The 16,894-nt window shown below is 53.7% G+C and overlaps 1 protein-coding gene across 3 annotated transcripts; it reads left to right on the top strand.

Annotated features, from left to right (window-relative positions):
* The first annotated feature begins 1,917 nt into the window (after positions 1-1,917).
* PABPC1L (poly(A) binding protein cytoplasmic 1 like) lies at positions 1,918-16,457 on the top strand. 3 transcript variants are annotated; one of them, XM_062589108.1, is made up of 16 exons: positions 1,918-1,927; positions 3,265-3,475; positions 4,194-4,387; positions 4,876-4,991; positions 5,827-5,966; positions 6,933-7,027; positions 7,353-7,490; positions 8,026-8,121; positions 9,162-9,428; positions 10,207-10,297; positions 10,626-10,754; positions 12,328-12,467; positions 12,973-13,066; positions 14,410-14,540; positions 15,413-15,502; positions 16,084-16,457. In XM_062589108.1, exons 2-15 carry the CDS (start codon positions 3,283-3,285, stop codon positions 15,494-15,496), a joined length of 1,908 nt encoding a protein of 635 aa, XP_062445092.1. In that variant the 5' UTR covers positions 1,918-1,927; positions 3,265-3,282; the 3' UTR covers positions 15,497-15,502; positions 16,084-16,457. The 3 variants fall into 3 exon arrangements, with proteins under 3 accessions (XP_062445092.1, XP_062445095.1, XP_062445094.1); XM_062589111.1 differs by lacking the exons at positions 10,207-10,297; positions 10,626-10,754; positions 12,973-13,066; ... (1 more) ...; positions 15,413-15,502; positions 16,084-16,457 and having other exon boundaries at positions 12,328-12,351; XM_062589110.1 differs by lacking the exons at positions 10,207-10,297; positions 12,328-12,467; positions 12,973-13,066; ... (1 more) ...; positions 15,413-15,502; positions 16,084-16,457 and having other exon boundaries at positions 10,626-10,741.
* Positions 16,458-16,894: the final 437 nt, after the last annotated feature.

Raw genomic sequence — 16,894 nt, 5'->3', positions numbered from 1 at the left:
TGTGAATTATAAGCTGCATGTGCTGTAGCAAACTCCACTTTTGTCAGCTATTAGTGTACAGAAAGCAATATGTGTGTACAAATGCACATTTAAATGCTGGGGGCGTGTGTTTTCCTGGAAGTACAGTGCTTAAAGAGGTGAATGGCAATAGTCAGGATTGTTGATATCAAGTCATCCTAAAATTATGAAGCAGGTTGTGTGGGGCCAAAACATGTGTCCTTTCTGTTCTAAGAGCCTTCCAGTTCACTCTTTCAGTGAAATTGTACACAAGTGTGCTTTGCACATAATGCCACTCAGCTGCTTTTGCCTGCCTACTGCAAAGGCATTATGCTGAAACCTACCTAACTAGTGCTTGATCAGCAGCTAATCTGTCCTATACCAGCACTTTAAATGATTGTCTCCATTTCTATCTGTAATTATTGGTGCTTTGTCATTTTTCTCCCTTAATAAACCTACCTGCTCCTAAACGATTTTAGTGTATACCAGCTCCCAATCTCTTGCTATGCTGATGACATTGTCAGCTCCCAAAAGAATAAATCCCAGATGTTGCCAGCTATTCCTGTTCAGCAGAGCACTTGTCCTGCCCCAGTTCTTTCAGATAACATCTTGCATCCTTGCTTTCACCTTTTTAGGGGAAAGGATGAGCATAGGCAGACTTGTCACAGAGGTGATGAGTAAAGGGGATAGATGTGCGGAGAAAAAAGGGGGCAGATGAGCAAGCTGAAGAGCAAGGTTATCTTAATTCTTCAAGTAACCACTGCATCCTTTTGGGAAAGGGCAGTCCTGCAATGGAGATTGCTTAGTTAACAGTGGGCTGACCCAGACTGCAGCGTGCAGCTGGGTGCATTCTGTGACTTTTAACTGACCTAAGTTGGTGCTGCTACAGCTCCTCATTCCTGGCACTGATGCTCATCTGACCTATGGGTGAGCGAGTTCAGGGTGTGAAACCACCAGAAAACTTTTTGTTAAGGTAAGTTTTCTCCTGATTTGCACTTCAGCTGACCCCTGAGGGTGTTTAATGGGGAGTGTGTGGGAATGCTGGGATGAGGTGGAGCTGAGTGAGCGGTGCTGGAGAAGCTGAGGCTCTTCTGAGCTGCAGTGAAGGCCCCCGTGCCAGCACAGGAGTTACCTGCCTTAATGAGATCCTGCAGATTGCTCAGGCAAATGCAGATATGTGACATATCCTCCTTCACTAACTTCCCTTCTTAGAAGCACAGAAGCAGAGGAACTGTGGCCATGAGGAATGCAGTCTGACTGAAATAGGGAGATGCTTACTGTTTAGGCCCCCTAAAGCACTCCAACCACTGCCCCGGGCTCGTGTGCTTTCTCAGGCAGCTTCAGCTGTGCAGCAAGCTTTTTAATGACAAATCACCACCTCTTGCACACATACGATTATGTTCAGCACAGCTGGGGTGCGATCTCTCCAGATTAAGGTGACCTTACAGCTACCGTGGTTGTATGCAGCCCTGACAAAAGGTAACAGCAGAGACTGCGTCCTGCGTGCCGTGGGTCGTGGCTGGCTGTCGAGGGAGTTTGGGAACCCAGGAGCGTCTAACGCTGAAGGACTTGGAGCGAGCTGTGAACCCCTTTACCTGCCCCTTGCCTCCGCTTCTCAAGCAACGTCTTTAGGGAATTGCCTGCGGGAGCCTCCCCGGAGCGGGCGCCCCGCGCCGCGGCCCTGCTCTTTGCTTTAAAACACCTGAGCGGAGCGAGCGGCGGCTCGAACCCGGCTCGCAGCAGCAGGGAACGCGGCGGCTGCCGGGCCGGGGCCGCCGCTGCGCGGGGCGGGGCCGGGCCGGGCCGGGCCGGGGGGGTCGGTTCGGGTCGCGGCCCGCCCCCGGCCCGCCCCGGGCCGCCGCGGCAAGAGGCGGCGCCGCCGGCAGCCGGGAGCGGCGCAGCGAGCGGAGCCGCCGCCGGAGCGCTCGGCGTGAGTGCGGGCCGGGCCGGGCCGGGCCGGGCCGGGCCGGGGGGGGCCGCGCCGTGGCTGCGGGGGCGCTGCCGTCGCCGCCCGGTTATCAGCGCTGCCGCCCGCGGGGTGGGGGAGGCTCGGCAGGGCGGCTCGGCTCGGCTCGGCTCGGCTCGGCTCGGCTCGGCTCTCCGCAGCCCGCTCGCGGTCCGGCCGCGGCTCCGTGCGCATCCAGCGCGTTGCTCCCGCTGGGCCTGCGGCTGCCGCCGCGCTCGGGTGTTCCTGCCGCCTCGGGGCGGGCCGCGTCGGCCAGCGCCGCGCCTCGGTGCCGGGTCGGGTTTGTGCTCGTCCTCCCTCCTCTGCCTCTCCTTCCTCCCCGCCCGCGGCGCTCCGCCGGCTCCCCCGGCCTGCGCCCGCGCCGCCGCCGGCCCTGGCCGGGGCATCGCTGCGCCCCCCCGCCTCGGGCGCCTTCGCAGCGGCTTGCGGCCCCCCGGGCTGTGCGCCGCGGGCTCCGCGGAGCCCCGCGGGTCAGGAGCGCGCTTCTGTTTCCCGAGCAGCGTCTCGCTGCATCCCGAGCAGCGGCTGACATCTTCGTGCGCAGTTCCATGCGGGATTAGCGATAACGACAGACCGAGCACCGCTTTGTCTGCTCTTTCGTCCTGCTGACGAGCTGAGGAGTTGGGACGTGGTCCCTGGGAGGTCCCGGGTGAAGACACGTGCTGTTTGCCCTGTTCTCCGCTGGGATGGCTGCGGGGAGCAGGTGCTGGGGCTGGTGCCCACGGCAGCGTGACCAGCAGCAGGGCGGCAGGCTCTGGGGTTGCCCTAGGAAAGCCGGTCTGGTGGTAGGGAACCTCCACCGAATCAAAGCAGATCAGTCCTTCTTGGATTTGCTCTGCCTGGAGAGCAAGCTGGAGGGAGGAATGATCTAGAAGGGATTAAAATGGAAGTGTGTGGTGGGGAAGGGCTGTTTCGTTCCTGGGATTGAAACTCCTTTTATTTTTCTTGCTCAGTGCCTGGGAGTTGAAAGGAAGGAGCCAACGTGCACAGAGCACGTGTTGTGTCTCTCTGCTGGCCCCCAGGTGTGTGTGCGTTGGGGGGGGGGTGACTTGTGCGAATCACTCCAGCGTGGCTTTTGCACCAATATTGAAATGTTCCCTGAAAAACTTGAACTGTGGTGTCCTTGGTGCTTTCCTGGCCCTTACTTTGGGAAACACATGGTTTCCACTGTTACAGTGGGACCAACTTTGGTTTCTGCTCTAGGAGCCCCTGGTTGCTGTGAGCACTATGGAATGCTGCTCTGCTTGCAGGCGAAACAGCTCTTGCTGCCCCTGAGTAACTGGGTCTGTCTTCCTTCGCAGTTAAGCTTTGTGGTCAACATGAATGCTAGTGGCCCTGGATATCCGTTAGCCTCTCTCTACGTGGGAGACCTCCACCCGGACGTGACTGAAGCAATGCTCTATGAGAAGTTCTCACCTGCTGGGCCAATAATGTCCATCAGAGTCTGTCGGGATGTTGCAACGCGGCGGTCGCTGGGCTACGCCTACATAAATTTTCAGCAGCCTGCAGATGGTAAGCTCTGTGTAATGCAGCCCTGACGGTGATACTTCTTTACAACTGGGGGTTTGGGGTGGTGCAAAAGAGGGAAGGACAGGTGGTGGAAAAACAGAGCTCAGTGACTTCTCTGGATGCTGATCCTGATGGCTGCTAGCCCTCCTGCAGGACGGCACTCTAGCTTGGAGCCAAGGAGAAGTGAGGCCCCTTTCTCCACACCTCTGCTGGTGGCAGGGGCTGTTCCTGCATCTAACTGCAGCAATACTGAAGTACATGGCAGAAAACCTGAAAGCTGTTGTAGTTCAGAGTGAGACAGCAGTAATGGGAAGGTGTCAGCCTAGTTGCTGTGGAGACCAAAATCCATTACTCTGTACAGCACAAATGACTTGGGCAGCTGCCAAACCTGAAACTGCAGTGAAATGAATGAGCCTGTGGGAGTCTGATGGGCTTTGTCCATTCTTACAGAAAAAGATGAAAATGAAAGCAGTGGTGGGGCTGGCAGTGTGGACATAATGAGAGCAGACCCCCTGCCTGGCACCGCTGCAGCGTTTCTGGAACGGGCAGCGCTGGGTTTGTGTAATTGCTTTTCTGGTTTAGGTTAAGCTGCTGTGCAGCAGCACGCCTGATTCCTGTGCCTGTCTTGGCTGCTGCAAGATGTGGACAGGGAAGTGTCTGTATTATATTCTTCTCTCCCCTTATATTTACTTTTTTTCTGTCAAATGTGTGTTTCTGCCAGCCGAGCGAGCCCTGGACACCATGAATTTTGAAGTGATCAAAGGCCGACCCATTCGAATCATGTGGTCCCAGCGAGACCCCGGGCTCAGGAAGTCAGGGGTGGGGAACGTCTTCATCAAGAACCTGGATGACTCCATCGATAACAAAGCCTTGTACGATACATTCTCGGCATTTGGCAATATCCTGTCTTGCAAGGTAAGTGTGCGGAGTGTGTGCACACTGCAAAACCCAAGGCTTTTCTACAGGACTTTCCTGAGGATTTTTGGCAGCATCTTCCAACCGGTTAAAATTTGTGTGTTCTTGTTTCACTTTTAAATTCCCACCCTTTGCCTGTTGAGAAGCCAAAAGTTTCTGTGCCTTAGGTGGGAAGATGTAGCTTTATTTATTTATTTAGCCTTTGTACAAGAAGACTGTGTGTCCTGAGCTCTGTGTTGATGGCACTTGACCCTCAGCTAGCCAGAAGCACTTAGGTACAGCGTAAAATGCTCCTGCTGCTGGAGGCTGAGCATGTGTGTCCCAGCAGGGCTTCTGGCGAGATGTCAGGGAGGCTCGCTGCTCCTTGAATAGGAGGGTGGATTTTCCTGGGACTTGCTCATGCCCAAGGTGGGGAAAGCCAGAGCGCATTGCGTCTCCTTTTCCCTTTTTATTCTTCCCCTCTCACTCTCCTTGCTCTGCTTTTGCAGGTGGTTTGTGATGAGAACGGATCCCGCGGTTATGGCTTTGTTCACTTTGAGACCCACGAGGCAGCAACTCGAGCCATTGAGACCATGAATGGGATGTTGCTGAACGACCGGAAGGTGTAAGTGGAGGAGGAGCGTCTCCGTGGGTCTGCCCTTGGCGCTGATCTTCTCGCGGGGTCTGGTTGCTTGGTGCATGCTCAGGGAGGAAATGCGCCCTGCGAAGGCTGCTGCTGTTTCTACCTCCTGCTTCTTTGTGTCCTGTCTCTTCCCTTCCCCCTTCTTGCGTTTCCCTGTTGAGCTGCCTTTGCTCCTGTGCTCTCCTCTCCCGAGCCCTGAGTCATTCATGGTGAACATTGATGAGAGCACAATAGTGGTTTGGAGACCTTCCTGGCCAAGGGGAAGGAATCCAACCGGGGGCTGTGGTTTGCCGCTGAGGCAGCATAATAAATGCCCACAAAGCAGCACTGGTGCTGGTTCTTGGCCATGGGGAAGGATAATCTGGGGCAGGAAGAGGTTTTGGTGTTCTTTGGCCCTCTGCTTACATTACATCTTTGATTTTGTGGGCTGCTTATGTAAGTCTCCTCCTTCGCAAATGCAAGCGCTGCCCAAGGGGCGTGGGGGTACCTTGGAGGAAGAGACCTCACATGTGGTGGCATTTCTTTGGGCCCTCCAGGGTCTCCTGGAGGGAGAGCCCTCAGCTGTGCCTGGCATGTGCCTGAGCCTTTATTAGTGCTCACCCTGTTTCAGTAGTACCAAGTGGAGTGTGTGTAGGGGAAAGCACCCAGATGAGACCTACTGGAGTTGCTGGATGCAAAAGACATGGTGAATCACCAGTGACCAAACCACTGCTGAAGGTGATGGGGTCTCTCCTGGCCTGTACTGGGATGGATGCCCTGTGTTTGTCCTCCCACTGCAGAGGCTATGGAGGGTTTCATGTTTGCTTGCTTTCTGCAGATTTGTTGGCCACTTTAAATCCCGCAAAGAGCGTGAGGCGGAGTTTGGGGCTAGGGCAATGGAATTCACCAATGTCTACATCAAAAACTTTGGGGATGACATGGATGATGACAGACTGCGGGAAATATTCTCCAAGTTTGGTGAGTAGAGTTGCCAGAGCAAACATGCTTTAATGTCTGGTCACGTGGAGTAAGGGCAATGGCCAAGAAAGACAGGGGAGGGCACTTGATTGAATACAGCACCCTTCTTCTGGTTATGTGATCTGGTTTGCTTAAATACCATGTAGCCAGAGGACTGCAGTTACTTAAATTGTGAGGGTGCTACATGTACTTTCCTGCTATGGTGGAGAATAGCTTGTATTGGCTGCCATCCCTAAACAAGTTCTTACCTCATGGTAAGAAAAAATTCTTGAAACTTTTTCAAAACCAGACTACAGACTGACTATAGGAGCCCTAGGAATAAAGGTTGCTGAGTCTGTATTTAAAGCAAAAGTTGCTTTTTCAGTTCGGATTTCTAGTGGAGGATGCCTTTTAGGACAGGGCTTGACACTGTGTCAATGCACAGACCGTGCTGTCTATGCTTGGCCAGTGCTAGCTCAGATGCATTGGGTTCACGTGAAAGTACTCGTAGTATGTGAACACTCAACTTAAGGACATGACACTGTTGGAGTTGGTGAGTTAGCTAAAAACCAAAATACCGAAATGTAGTCAGCATTACACAAGCTTCTAGCATTAAAAATGGAGTGTGAGCCTTTTGTATCTCCTGCACAAGGATTTCTAAGCAACAGGTGTGTTGTTGCTCCTCAGTTGATCCCATAACTCCTTTTGGGGCCTTGCTGCCCTGCCAGCACCTGCAGCTCTCTGAGTGCTGCCTTCCTCTTGCTGGTCAGGGAGGCACTGCACCGCGCAGCCTCCCTCCCCTGCGTCCCGGGGCAGCGTATCCAGCGTCCAGCCGGCTGTCCTGCCATTTGGCTGCTCTGTGCCACTGCAGCCCTCCTGACTTCTCATGATGGCTCTGCTTGTGCCTCCAGCACAGGCTCTGTGCGCCTGTTGTGTCCCATTAGTGGATGCTCTTCTTCAGACAGATACTTTCTCTTTCTGTTGCAGGAAAGACACTAAGTGTCAAAGTCATGATGGATAACACTGGCCGCTCAAAGGGCTTTGGATTTGTCAACTTTGAGAAGCATGAGGAAGCCCAGAAGGCAAGAGGCTCCTTGCTATGGAAAGCTGGTCTGATCAGATGTGCTGTCTCAGCAGAGCAGCACACTGAGCTTGTCACCCACTAAGATGTCACCGCCCACTGGTGTCCTAGGGTGGAAAATTCACTGGCTTCTTGCTTGCCTGGGTATCAGTATTGGCAAAGGTGTCTGAATGGCCAAACCCTGCCTGGGCAAGTCCTTGCAGAGCGAGGAGCTGCCGCTCCACAGGAGCGAAGTTGGGTTGGGGCTGGGCGGTGGTGGCGGGCGAAGAGCGGGGCTGGGCACAGTGGCATCTTGCTGTGCTCAGAGCTGGTCCCTCTGCTGACAGGCCGTGGCTGACATGAACGGGAAGGAGATCAATGGGCGGATGGTGTACGTGGGCCGAGCCCAGAAGCGGCTGGAGCGCCAGAGTGAGCTGAAACGGAAGTTTGAGCAGATCAAGCAGGAAAGAGTGAGCAGGTACCAGGTAAGGGGAGGAGAGCAGAGCTACTCTGTCCCGCAGGTTCCCACCAAGGACTTCTGCTGGGCTTTGGTGAATATCTTCAGCTTCAAGACAGTTCAGGGCTGTCCCAAACAGATCTCTGTGCTGGGTCATTTATGCAATAAAACAGACTTGTCACTCTATAGGGAAGCAGTATCAGGAAGAGACTTCCAAGCCCAGGATGGTGTTGGCAGGCAAAGAAACCAGTCGTCTTTTACAGAAATCAAAATGTTACCCTGGAAAGCAGGAGGCTTCCTGAGGTCCTGAAGCAATCTTATCACAACAGTCTGAGCCCTGTTCACACAGTGCGTCTCGCCTGTTAGCGAAGCGCGTGTGCAGTTCTGGCTCTTCTGCATGTCGGTGATTCCCAGCAGCCCCGGCGAGGGTCTGCCTGTGGGATGTCCCACCCTCAGGTTAAGCTGCTGATGGTACATGCATCAGCTTCAAAAGCTGCTGTGAACTTCGGGAGCCTGCTGTACTTCTGGGGGGGATCCTAAGCTGTTTTTCTCCCTGTTTGCAGGGGGTCAACTTGTATGTGAAGAACCTGGATGATGGAATAGATGATGAGAGGCTGAGAAAGGAGTTCTCCCCGTATGGCACCATCACCAGTGCGAAGGTGAGAGACCTGGGCTGTCACTAGGGCTCCTGGTGATTCGCTAGGCATTGCACTCAGCCCTTCGCAATGCCCTTTAAAAGGGATCAGGGTTATCATCCTGATCAGCTATAATCCCCCACGGATGGTTTGTACCCCAAGCTAAGTACAAAGGATCACGTGTCACTTGTATCCAGCTCTGCCTTGAAGTTTATTCGTTCAAAGTGCCTTTAATTTTACTGAGTTAGGCTTATCCCAGCCTTGATGAATTGCAGCACATGAGACCTTAAAGTTGCATCTTTCTGAATATTGCACAGCTTCTTGCATAGTTCAGGAGCCAGGTGATGTATTTGTACAACTGGAAACGATCCGCAGCCCAGCTGGATCAGGGAAGGGCAGCATTTGCTTGGCCGATGGACTGGCATTTTTGGTTTCTGGAACAGTGTAAAAGTGTCAGTCTTGCTACCAAAATGCTTCTCCTGAGAGCTGAGCGTGTGGGTGCAGAAGAGTGGTTTGGCTTTAAGGTCAAATACCTGTCAGCACATGCTGTGCTTGACCCTTAGGCAGGGAATGGTGCTGTGTTGATCTATAACCTTGCTCCAAAGGCATTAGGTGCTAGAGCATTGCTGGCCTGGGGGTCTGGCAAAACTTTGGCACAGACCCCTGTGAAAGATCGCAGGTTGCAGATCTTGGGGCTGGCCCAGGCCCTGATATCTTTGTTTTTGCAAATGAATGCATTTCATCTGACCAAATTCTCCCCTCTCCCTGGAGAAACCTCTGCAGAGCCGCAGTGGGCTCAGCCCCTGCCAGCCTTGCCTAGCCAGGAGTGACCTGCAGCACGGCCCCAGGTCGAGCTGTCCCATCCTGCACGTGGCAGATGCAGTCGGTGCCTGTTGCTCATGCCCCAGCTTGGAGATCCTGCTGCCAGCTTGGTGTGGCAGAGCCTGGTCCCCACTTGTGCTGGTGGCCACGTGTCGCGCGTCCCCTGCCCCGACCACTCTGTGATTCGCGGATGGCATGTGGTGATCTGTGCACTTAGCTGTGTTGTTCTAATCCAATTTTAGGTGATGACAGAGGGTGGACACAGCAAAGGGTTTGGATTTGTATGTTTTTCCTCCCCAGAAGAGGCTACTAAGGCCGTGACAGAAATGAATGGACGGATTGTCAGCACTAAGCCTCTCTATGTTGCACTTGCACAAAGAAAAGAAGAACGGAAAGCAATTCTCACCAACCAGTATATGCAGAGATTAGCTACCATGAGGGCCCTGCCTGGCCCTCTCCTTGGCTCCTTCCAGCCCCCGGCGGGGTATTTCCTACCCCCCATCCCTCAGGTGAGTCCTTGCTCACATTCCCCAATGGCAGCCTCAGCACAGGGACCCAAATTTGCTGAGGGCTGGAGAGGGGGAGTTTTGGCAGAATGGTGTACCCTCCGCAAAAAAAGAACATACTGAGAAAGACGATGGTGGCTCTGATGAGTTAGCTCAGCTGATCCTTCCCGTTGGTGTTTCACGCTGACCTACAGCACGCTCCTCTGAAGTATAACCATTCCCCATTAGAATTATCTTGGTCCCCTGATGGAGGTGTAGGTCCAGTGTCCTCATTGGCTTCCTTGATCCACTGACAGCTTCTGGAGTGCCCTGTGCTGCACAGGCTAATCTCAGGCCAAGGAGCACAGGCCATTTTGCACGGGTGTGAAGTGCCTGTTGGTTTCATACAGGCCCAGGCCTTGGAGTAAGTGGCCAGACTTCCAGAAAGGCTGGTGGCTTGCAGGTGAGCTGGGTGTTTAGTAGCCCGCTCCCTGCTTAGCATAGGAGGGTGTGGAGAAGTGTGGTAGAAGGGTAGGAACGTGGGCAAGAGTCCCTAATGAAATTGGGAGAGGGAGAAGTGTTATAGAGGTACAAAAGCACGTTGGGACGAGAAAAGTGAAATTGTTGGAAGGAATGAGTCCAGGCCAAAGAACTGGAAGCAGATCTTTAAAACACTCCAGGACCCTGTGGAGCATGGTCTTGTTTCGCCTGTCTGCGTGCAGTGGCTGCTGGGACGCTCTGCGTTACATCTGACTTGCCTCTGCTCACAAGTCACCTTAGATAACGTGTTCTCCTTTCATAGCCACAAACCAGAGCTACTTTCTACAGTCCCAGCCCAGTTGTCCCAGTCCGCCCCGCCACTCGTTGGAGTGCGCAGCCTTCCAGGCCTCCCCGTGAGTGAGTCTGTCTCTCCCTGCGTGTGTAGAACAGGGCTGCTCCAATCTGGTTTCTTTCTGATTCTCTGGTGCTGGGCTAGTTTAGGAATTGAGATCTCTCTAAAAACAGCACAAAACGTGTAGCTGTGGGAAACCATTGCCTGGAGGACTGTCAGGTGTCTTGATGCATGGTCACTGGTGACAAGCACGGGGAGGAAGAGCGGTTTGGGTTGACTCCAGAGACAAGGCAGTCCCATGCTTTTCCCAGCCGGTAGATGCTTCCCAGCATGTTTCCTTCCATGCCTCCACCACAGGGAGCTTTGTTAACTGTGCTCCATCTCTACAGCAGCGTATCCTGCAGCTACCCCGATCTTGAGGGCTGCCGCACCGCCCCGGCGCCTGCTGTCCAACATCAGCACCATGAGACAGGCATCCACCCAAGTGCCTCGCGTGCCTCCCCAGGCCCAAAGAGTGGGTGAGTGGAGGAAGGACCTGGCTTGAACTTCACCGTAGCGGATGCGCGTTGGCAAGGGTGTTTGCTACAAGCTTATCTCTGCCTCCGAAGATGGATCAGTTTGTGTGATTGTGAAGGAGTCCAGATGGTGCCCTCTGTCGTGGGACTGGAGCAGTGTTTGTAGTAAATGTGTGCAACTTTTGGGGAAGGTCATGGTCTTGTAGGTAATGGAACAGGTTGGTCTTGTTGGCTGCTCCTTACGTGCATTTGTTAAAGATGGTGGTGTAGCTGTGGCAGCCTAGACAGTGCTCAGACTAAGGCTGAGAGAGACAAACTGTGAGAAGACCTTCTGGACTAAAGTGAAAGCTCTTATCTGCTCTAGCTGAAAAGCTGCCAAGGCTGTGAGACTCCAATAAAGCATGTTCATGTTAGAACTATTTGGGGCTATGGTCTGAAAAACAGATTTTGCTGATGTTTTCCCCAGTGCCTTGCTTTGGTGCAGCTGTCCCTGTGTGACCAAGGCACCAAACCAGCAGTGTCCTGTCCATCCTGCCAGCAGGACGTGTCTGTGCTTTCTCCAGGCCCTGGGAGGGGATGTTGACAGCGTTGCTTGAGTGGATACTGCATTCAGGACAAGTATATCTCACCCTGGGACCTGTAGAACTTCAGGCCCTTGTCTGTCCCATTACTTCTCTGCTGCTTGCGTTAGCTTGAGTGACGAGGAGGCTTGCTGAGCCGGATAGGCCCAGACTGGAAGACACATGCAAGTAGGTCACTGTTCTTCCCATCTGCTTCGCAGGCAGGATTTGAGGAGAGGCATAAATGATGCGGGGTGGAGGCCGTGCACGTGGTGAGCAGATAAAAGCCTGAGGTTCCCTGAAGGGTGGGACCATCTGGTAGGGCTGTGTGTCTGCTAACAGCCCCCCAGCCTTTGTGTGATTTTAGCCCTCTTTGGCTTTGAGCCTTTTATTGTCGAAGCAGGCAAGACAGGTACCAGAGAGGATTTTCTTCTGCCAGGGCTCCTGCAGCCGAGGTGCTGGCAGAGGGAGGGATGGGGCTTTCCCTGGTCACTTGAGCCTTGTCTGGTGGTTGTGCTGCTGCTGCTTCCCTTGGGAGCTGGATGTTTGATTGCTGCTTTAAATCGAATGTTGCCTGCTGATGTCCCTGATCATTCCTTTGTCTCTGCTGTTGCCCTTGTGTGTGTGTTGTTTTATTTTTTCGTTTTGACTCACATCCCTGCGCAAGGAAAGCAAGACTGTGCTGGTAGCAGGGAGAACAGGAGTGTTTGGCTGTTTCATCTCAGTTCTTAGTGGGGCACCGGCTTGTCCTTTGGCTTCTGAAGTAGATGGATGTTTGCCTAGGCAAGATGACAAGGCATAGGTGCCTCTGCCAGCTCCTACTCAAAAGCAAGAACCCTTCAGGATCCGGTGGACAGGACAGTGCCCCGCTTGCCCTGCTGGGGCAGCCTGTGGGCTGCTTTGAGCCTGAGCGGGGAGCCTTAGGCCGTCTTGCTGAGTGCATTGGCCTGCTAAGCCTTGGTGCAGATATGTATTTAACTGACCCTTCCTTATAAATGCTCCTGTCTGCATTGCAGCCAACATAGGGACCCAGACAGTCAGTGCTCGAGTACCCTCCTCGCCTACCCTGCCGCGGGGCGCGCAGCAGTACAAGTACTCCTCGGCCGTGAGGAACATCCAGCCGATGGGGAACGTGACGTCCGTGTCGGCTCAGCAGGTAACGCCTCTGCCTTCGGTGCAGAGATCTCAGGCTGTGGCTGTCTCCAGAGTGATGCTGGCCCTGCTTGGGTGGGCGGGGTGGATTTCCACCTCCGCCCTCCCCCGGGGATCCTGCGGCTCTGTTTAGCTTCGGTGCCATGGGGCCTTTCCCTGGGGGCTGCCTGCTTAGCTAGACATAAAGATCCAGGTCCTGTAGCTGTGTGACTGTGATACGTGGTTCCAGCTTCCCTGAAAGCTGGAACTGGGATGCAGAAAGGCAGTGGCAAAGCCTGCATCAGAAGCTCCACGAGGCAAAATACCCCATTGCATTTGAGTTTGGGGCCCAGCACTGTTTCTGCAGAGTTAGATGCTAAGATAACACAGCAGCTCTGTCCTGCCTTCCTCCTGGCTTTCTGCAACAGATCTCTGCAGCCCTCGTTGCGTAGTAACCCCAGTGCGTGTGAACTAGCTTGCACATCATTTCCAGCCTTTCTGACTGCTGCTGTTCTGTGGTTTTTATCCAGGTCGGAGAGCCTGCTGTGCACGTTCAGGGGCAGGAGCCGCTGACAGCATCCATGCTTGCAGCAGCCCCTCCTCAGGAGCAGAAGCAAATGATAGGTGGGTGCTGCTGCTCTGCTGGAGGAGACTCTGGGGTACCTCCAGCTGCCTGAGTGTACGGCTGTGCATGATAGGCCTAGGGGATATGTAGATTTGTGTGCAACAGGGAAAACTGAGCTGATGGAGAGGCTGTAAGCTTTTGTAGGGCTGCTCTGATATTGTACTGCATATTTAAAAAACAGGCTACGTAGGGAGGATTTGGAAAAAGCCAAACAGCTTCCCAGCAGTATTAGCCACCTGGCAGCAAGAACAGCGTCTGCCAGGCTCTGCAGCAGAGGCAGAGCTCTATCCTGCAGTGCTGCCAGGTGACACGGGAGTATTTGAGATGCTGTGAAACTCTGAGCTGTGCTGCGTTGCTGCTGTCAGGAGCAGATGAACAGCTTGGTCATGCAGGTGTGGTCGTCACGGCTGCCTGGGCCTGATGGAGGCCTCTGCGGCAGTCCTTGGGCTCTGCGTGGTGGCTGCCTTCCTGCTGATGAAGCAGCTGGTGTCTGGGGCATGGGAGCTGATGCACTCCTATTGCTGCGGGGAGGTTTTCTTGCTGTATGTCTTCCTTCGGCGCTTGCCCAGGCAAAAAAATACAGCACATCATGAACCAGTTCTTCTCTCCCTGGGAAGAACTGCTCCTGCCAAAATAGCCCCCCTCTCCTGCATCCTGGCAGGCAGGCAGGCACTGGCTGCTCTGCTCTGCCCCCTGCACCCTTTAAAGGTGGCCTCGTGTCCTGTTCCCCAGCTTGGCGCTAGCTGCGCTCCCGTGACAAGTGCCTGCTGCTATCCATTTTCACCCAGCAGCTTCCACCTTTGTGGACATGCTCTGCATCAAGCAAGCCAAAACACTGGCCTCCCACCCAGGACAGGCCTGGGAATGGAGTAACTTTGTAGGGAAGAAGGAGCCGTGAGCTGCACTATGCCAGGGCACCTTGGCCCTGTGCAGAGCTGCCTGGGAATCCTGCGGTGAAACAACCCATGTGCTGGAGGCTGAGCTTGCAGGGAGGAGGGCAGTTTGCATGGTCCCTGCCTAGTCCAAGCACTTGCCTTTCCTCCTCCAGACTGGTTTCCTAGTATAAATTCCTTTCTCATAAGCATGACCAGTAAGCAGGGCTTCCTCTCCCACGTGTAAGGGGCGGGGGTATCAGTGGGGCTGGATGCTTTTTGCTCACAAGCAGTGCTGCTGCAACACGCTGGAGTAGATTTACTTGTGAGTCATGGTTTTCCCAGTCATCTTCAATTGAAAGGATAGAGCTGGAGTGCTGCGGGAGGGGAGGAGGGCTTGTGCTGGGTTTGAAACTGCTGGACAGGGCTTGTATAGTGCTCACTGGTGTCCTTGCTGGTGTCTGGAGCAGGTGAGCGCCTCTACCCTCTGATCCACGCGATGCATGCCTCGCTGGCCGGCAAGATCACCGGGATGCTGCTGGAGATAGACAACTCTGAGCTGCTGCTTCTCCTGGAGTCCCCAGATTCCCTGCGCTCCAAGGTAGGAGGCACTCGGCTCCCAAACAAGTCATGTCCCAAAGGACAAAGTATCTGGTGCTGCGAGCAGTGAACAAAAGGTTGTGATTTTGGGGAAGAGAGTGGGCTAAGGATGTTCACAGTAGTAAAAGGACAGCTACTTGTTCTTTCTAAAGCGAAAGATGAAGAGCAAAAATGAACCCAGGTTGATAGCACCACACAGGGGTGTCTGCCCTTCTTCAGCAAAAGGAGATGCTTGAAACAGCCCTCTGAAAGTGTGGACCTAGCTCCGAGTGTGGTTGGGAGGTGGGTAGGAGTTGAGAGGGGAAGGGTGGATGAGTGTTGCTCTTTGGATTGAGATAGAGATGCTCTCCTTCCTGAGGAATAAGATGTGCTCTCCTTCCTGAGGAATAAGATGCTGCGCCCCACGCCTCTGTACAGCGTTTCTTCTGTTTCCTTCCTGCTTTGGGGGAAGAGTTGGCTTCTGGTTCCCATCGAAACGTTCGCTGTCAATTGATCGCAGGCTCTCGTCGCTGCTCGCGGCAGGGTTCGCTTTCACCCTTTTGTTGCCGTTTTCCAGGAGAGCCTGGGCTTTGCTGCGTGCTCTCAGGCAGCTCCATCTATTACGAGTTTGGTTTCTTTCTGGCTGCTTCCTAGGGCTCTAGAAAAAGGAGAAATGCCCCAGCCTTTCCCTAGGGAAGAAGGGGAAAGCTCGGTGGGCTCGTCCTTCTCCCGGCAGGAGGGGGCGGGGGGAGGCCTGGCGGTTCTGTAAGTTCTCCACCCCGGGGGCCGCGTGAAGGCCAAAGCAGGAACCCGCAACGTCGCGTTTGGTGTGCGCGCACCGCTAGCGTCAGAGCAGCTAAACTCTTCCCCCCGACTTGTGCTCTGCGCTGTTAGATCGAGGAAGCCGTCGCTGTTCTCCAGGCGCACCAGGCCGCTGAGACGTCGCACAAGGGCAGCGCTGCCGCCTTCCTGCAGTGAGCCGCGGTAGGTGCGAGGAGCCGCGGGGCTGACGCGCGCCCGGGGCGCGGGGGGCCCGGCTGCTGGCTCTGCGGTTCGTGTCCAGACCGAGTAAGGCTTGAAGAGCAACATGAGTATTATTGGCTGCAATATTCCACTACTTAAGTCATTTAATTTGCCCTTCATTTTTCTATAATGTACAGCAAAGACACAGATCTGTGCGGGTGTGGGGTTTTTGTCCTCTCCCTATGTATGCCGTGAGTTCAGGGAGCAAGATAAGGAAAGGATATTGCTTTTCTGTGGGTCTAGTGGGAACCGACACAATTTCTTCTGGGATTTCCCAGTGTTGCTGCAGAATCTTGTCGGTCGGTATCGTTGTAAAGGTTGGAGCCCCTCTGTGGGGACTGAATCTCTCCCTCCAGCAGAAGTCAGCTCTCCCGACCAGTACCAAGCAATTCAAATTCACGTGCCCCCTTGAAGATAAAATGTTCTACATTTGTGAGCACGGGGAAACTGTTAATCCAAGTGCAGAGCTGACCTGTAAACTTCTGTCTGGGTTAGGTTGTTACTCTAACAGTTTGTGTGATTTTTTTTTTTTTTTTTTGTAGACTTGAGAGCTGAGAGAGCCTTGAACACTGACTTTGAAGAAAAACAGCAGCAACCTCACTATGTTTGTTGGAATGATGTCAACACTGCTATCCTGACTCGTCTTCAGTGCCCCATCCTACTCTTGTGTGTGTGCGTTACAAGCCTTGCAGAATTGCTCCCCCCTCCACCCAGGAAGAATTATGTCTCTAAACGAACCCTTGAATTAATTCTCCTCTTGCCACTGAAAGCAGTTCATGAAATGTGATGTGGAACCCAGCCTGGTTCAGTTGTCCAGGAAATGACAAGTGCTGATGAGTGATCATTTTTAGTGAAGGCTTGGGGTTCTGTAATTTTATTTGTTCCTGTAGCTGACACTAATAAAGAACTGATACTTCCACCCCCACCGTGTGTGGCTCAGTGTCCTTTGCAGAAGACAACTGCTTTATCTCCGTGTCGTGCAGGTGGAGGGATGGACGGGCTTACGGCAGGCTGCTGCTGTGCGGAGTCCAGAGCACTGGCTAGCTGACGGGAAGTGATATGTAGGATTAAATGAACAAGTCACCAAGCTAATAGGTTCTCCTAATTTCCTTTAAAAGGCATCATCTTTATGTGGTTTTCCTCTTGTAACAGACCTTTTTATGCCTGCAGGAGTGTTAAGACCAAGTATTTTCCAGGCAGCACACCTCGTGTGCGCAGGGAGTGCTCTGGTGTGCAAGGCTGAGTCAGAGTCTGATTCTGGAGTAGCTGTAAATCAAAAGTTGTTTCTCCTGTGAGTATGCCCTGACTAGTCACTCTTCAGGAAGTCACTGATGAGCCTCAGTGTTAACAGTA

Source organism: Rhea pennata, chromosome 16 (genome assembly GCF_028389875.1).
Source record: "Rhea pennata isolate bPtePen1 chromosome 16, bPtePen1.pri, whole genome shotgun sequence".
Lineage (NCBI taxonomy): Eukaryota > Metazoa > Chordata > Aves > Rheiformes > Rheidae > Rhea > Rhea pennata.
This window is presented reverse-complemented; position numbering and strand designations above follow the sequence as displayed.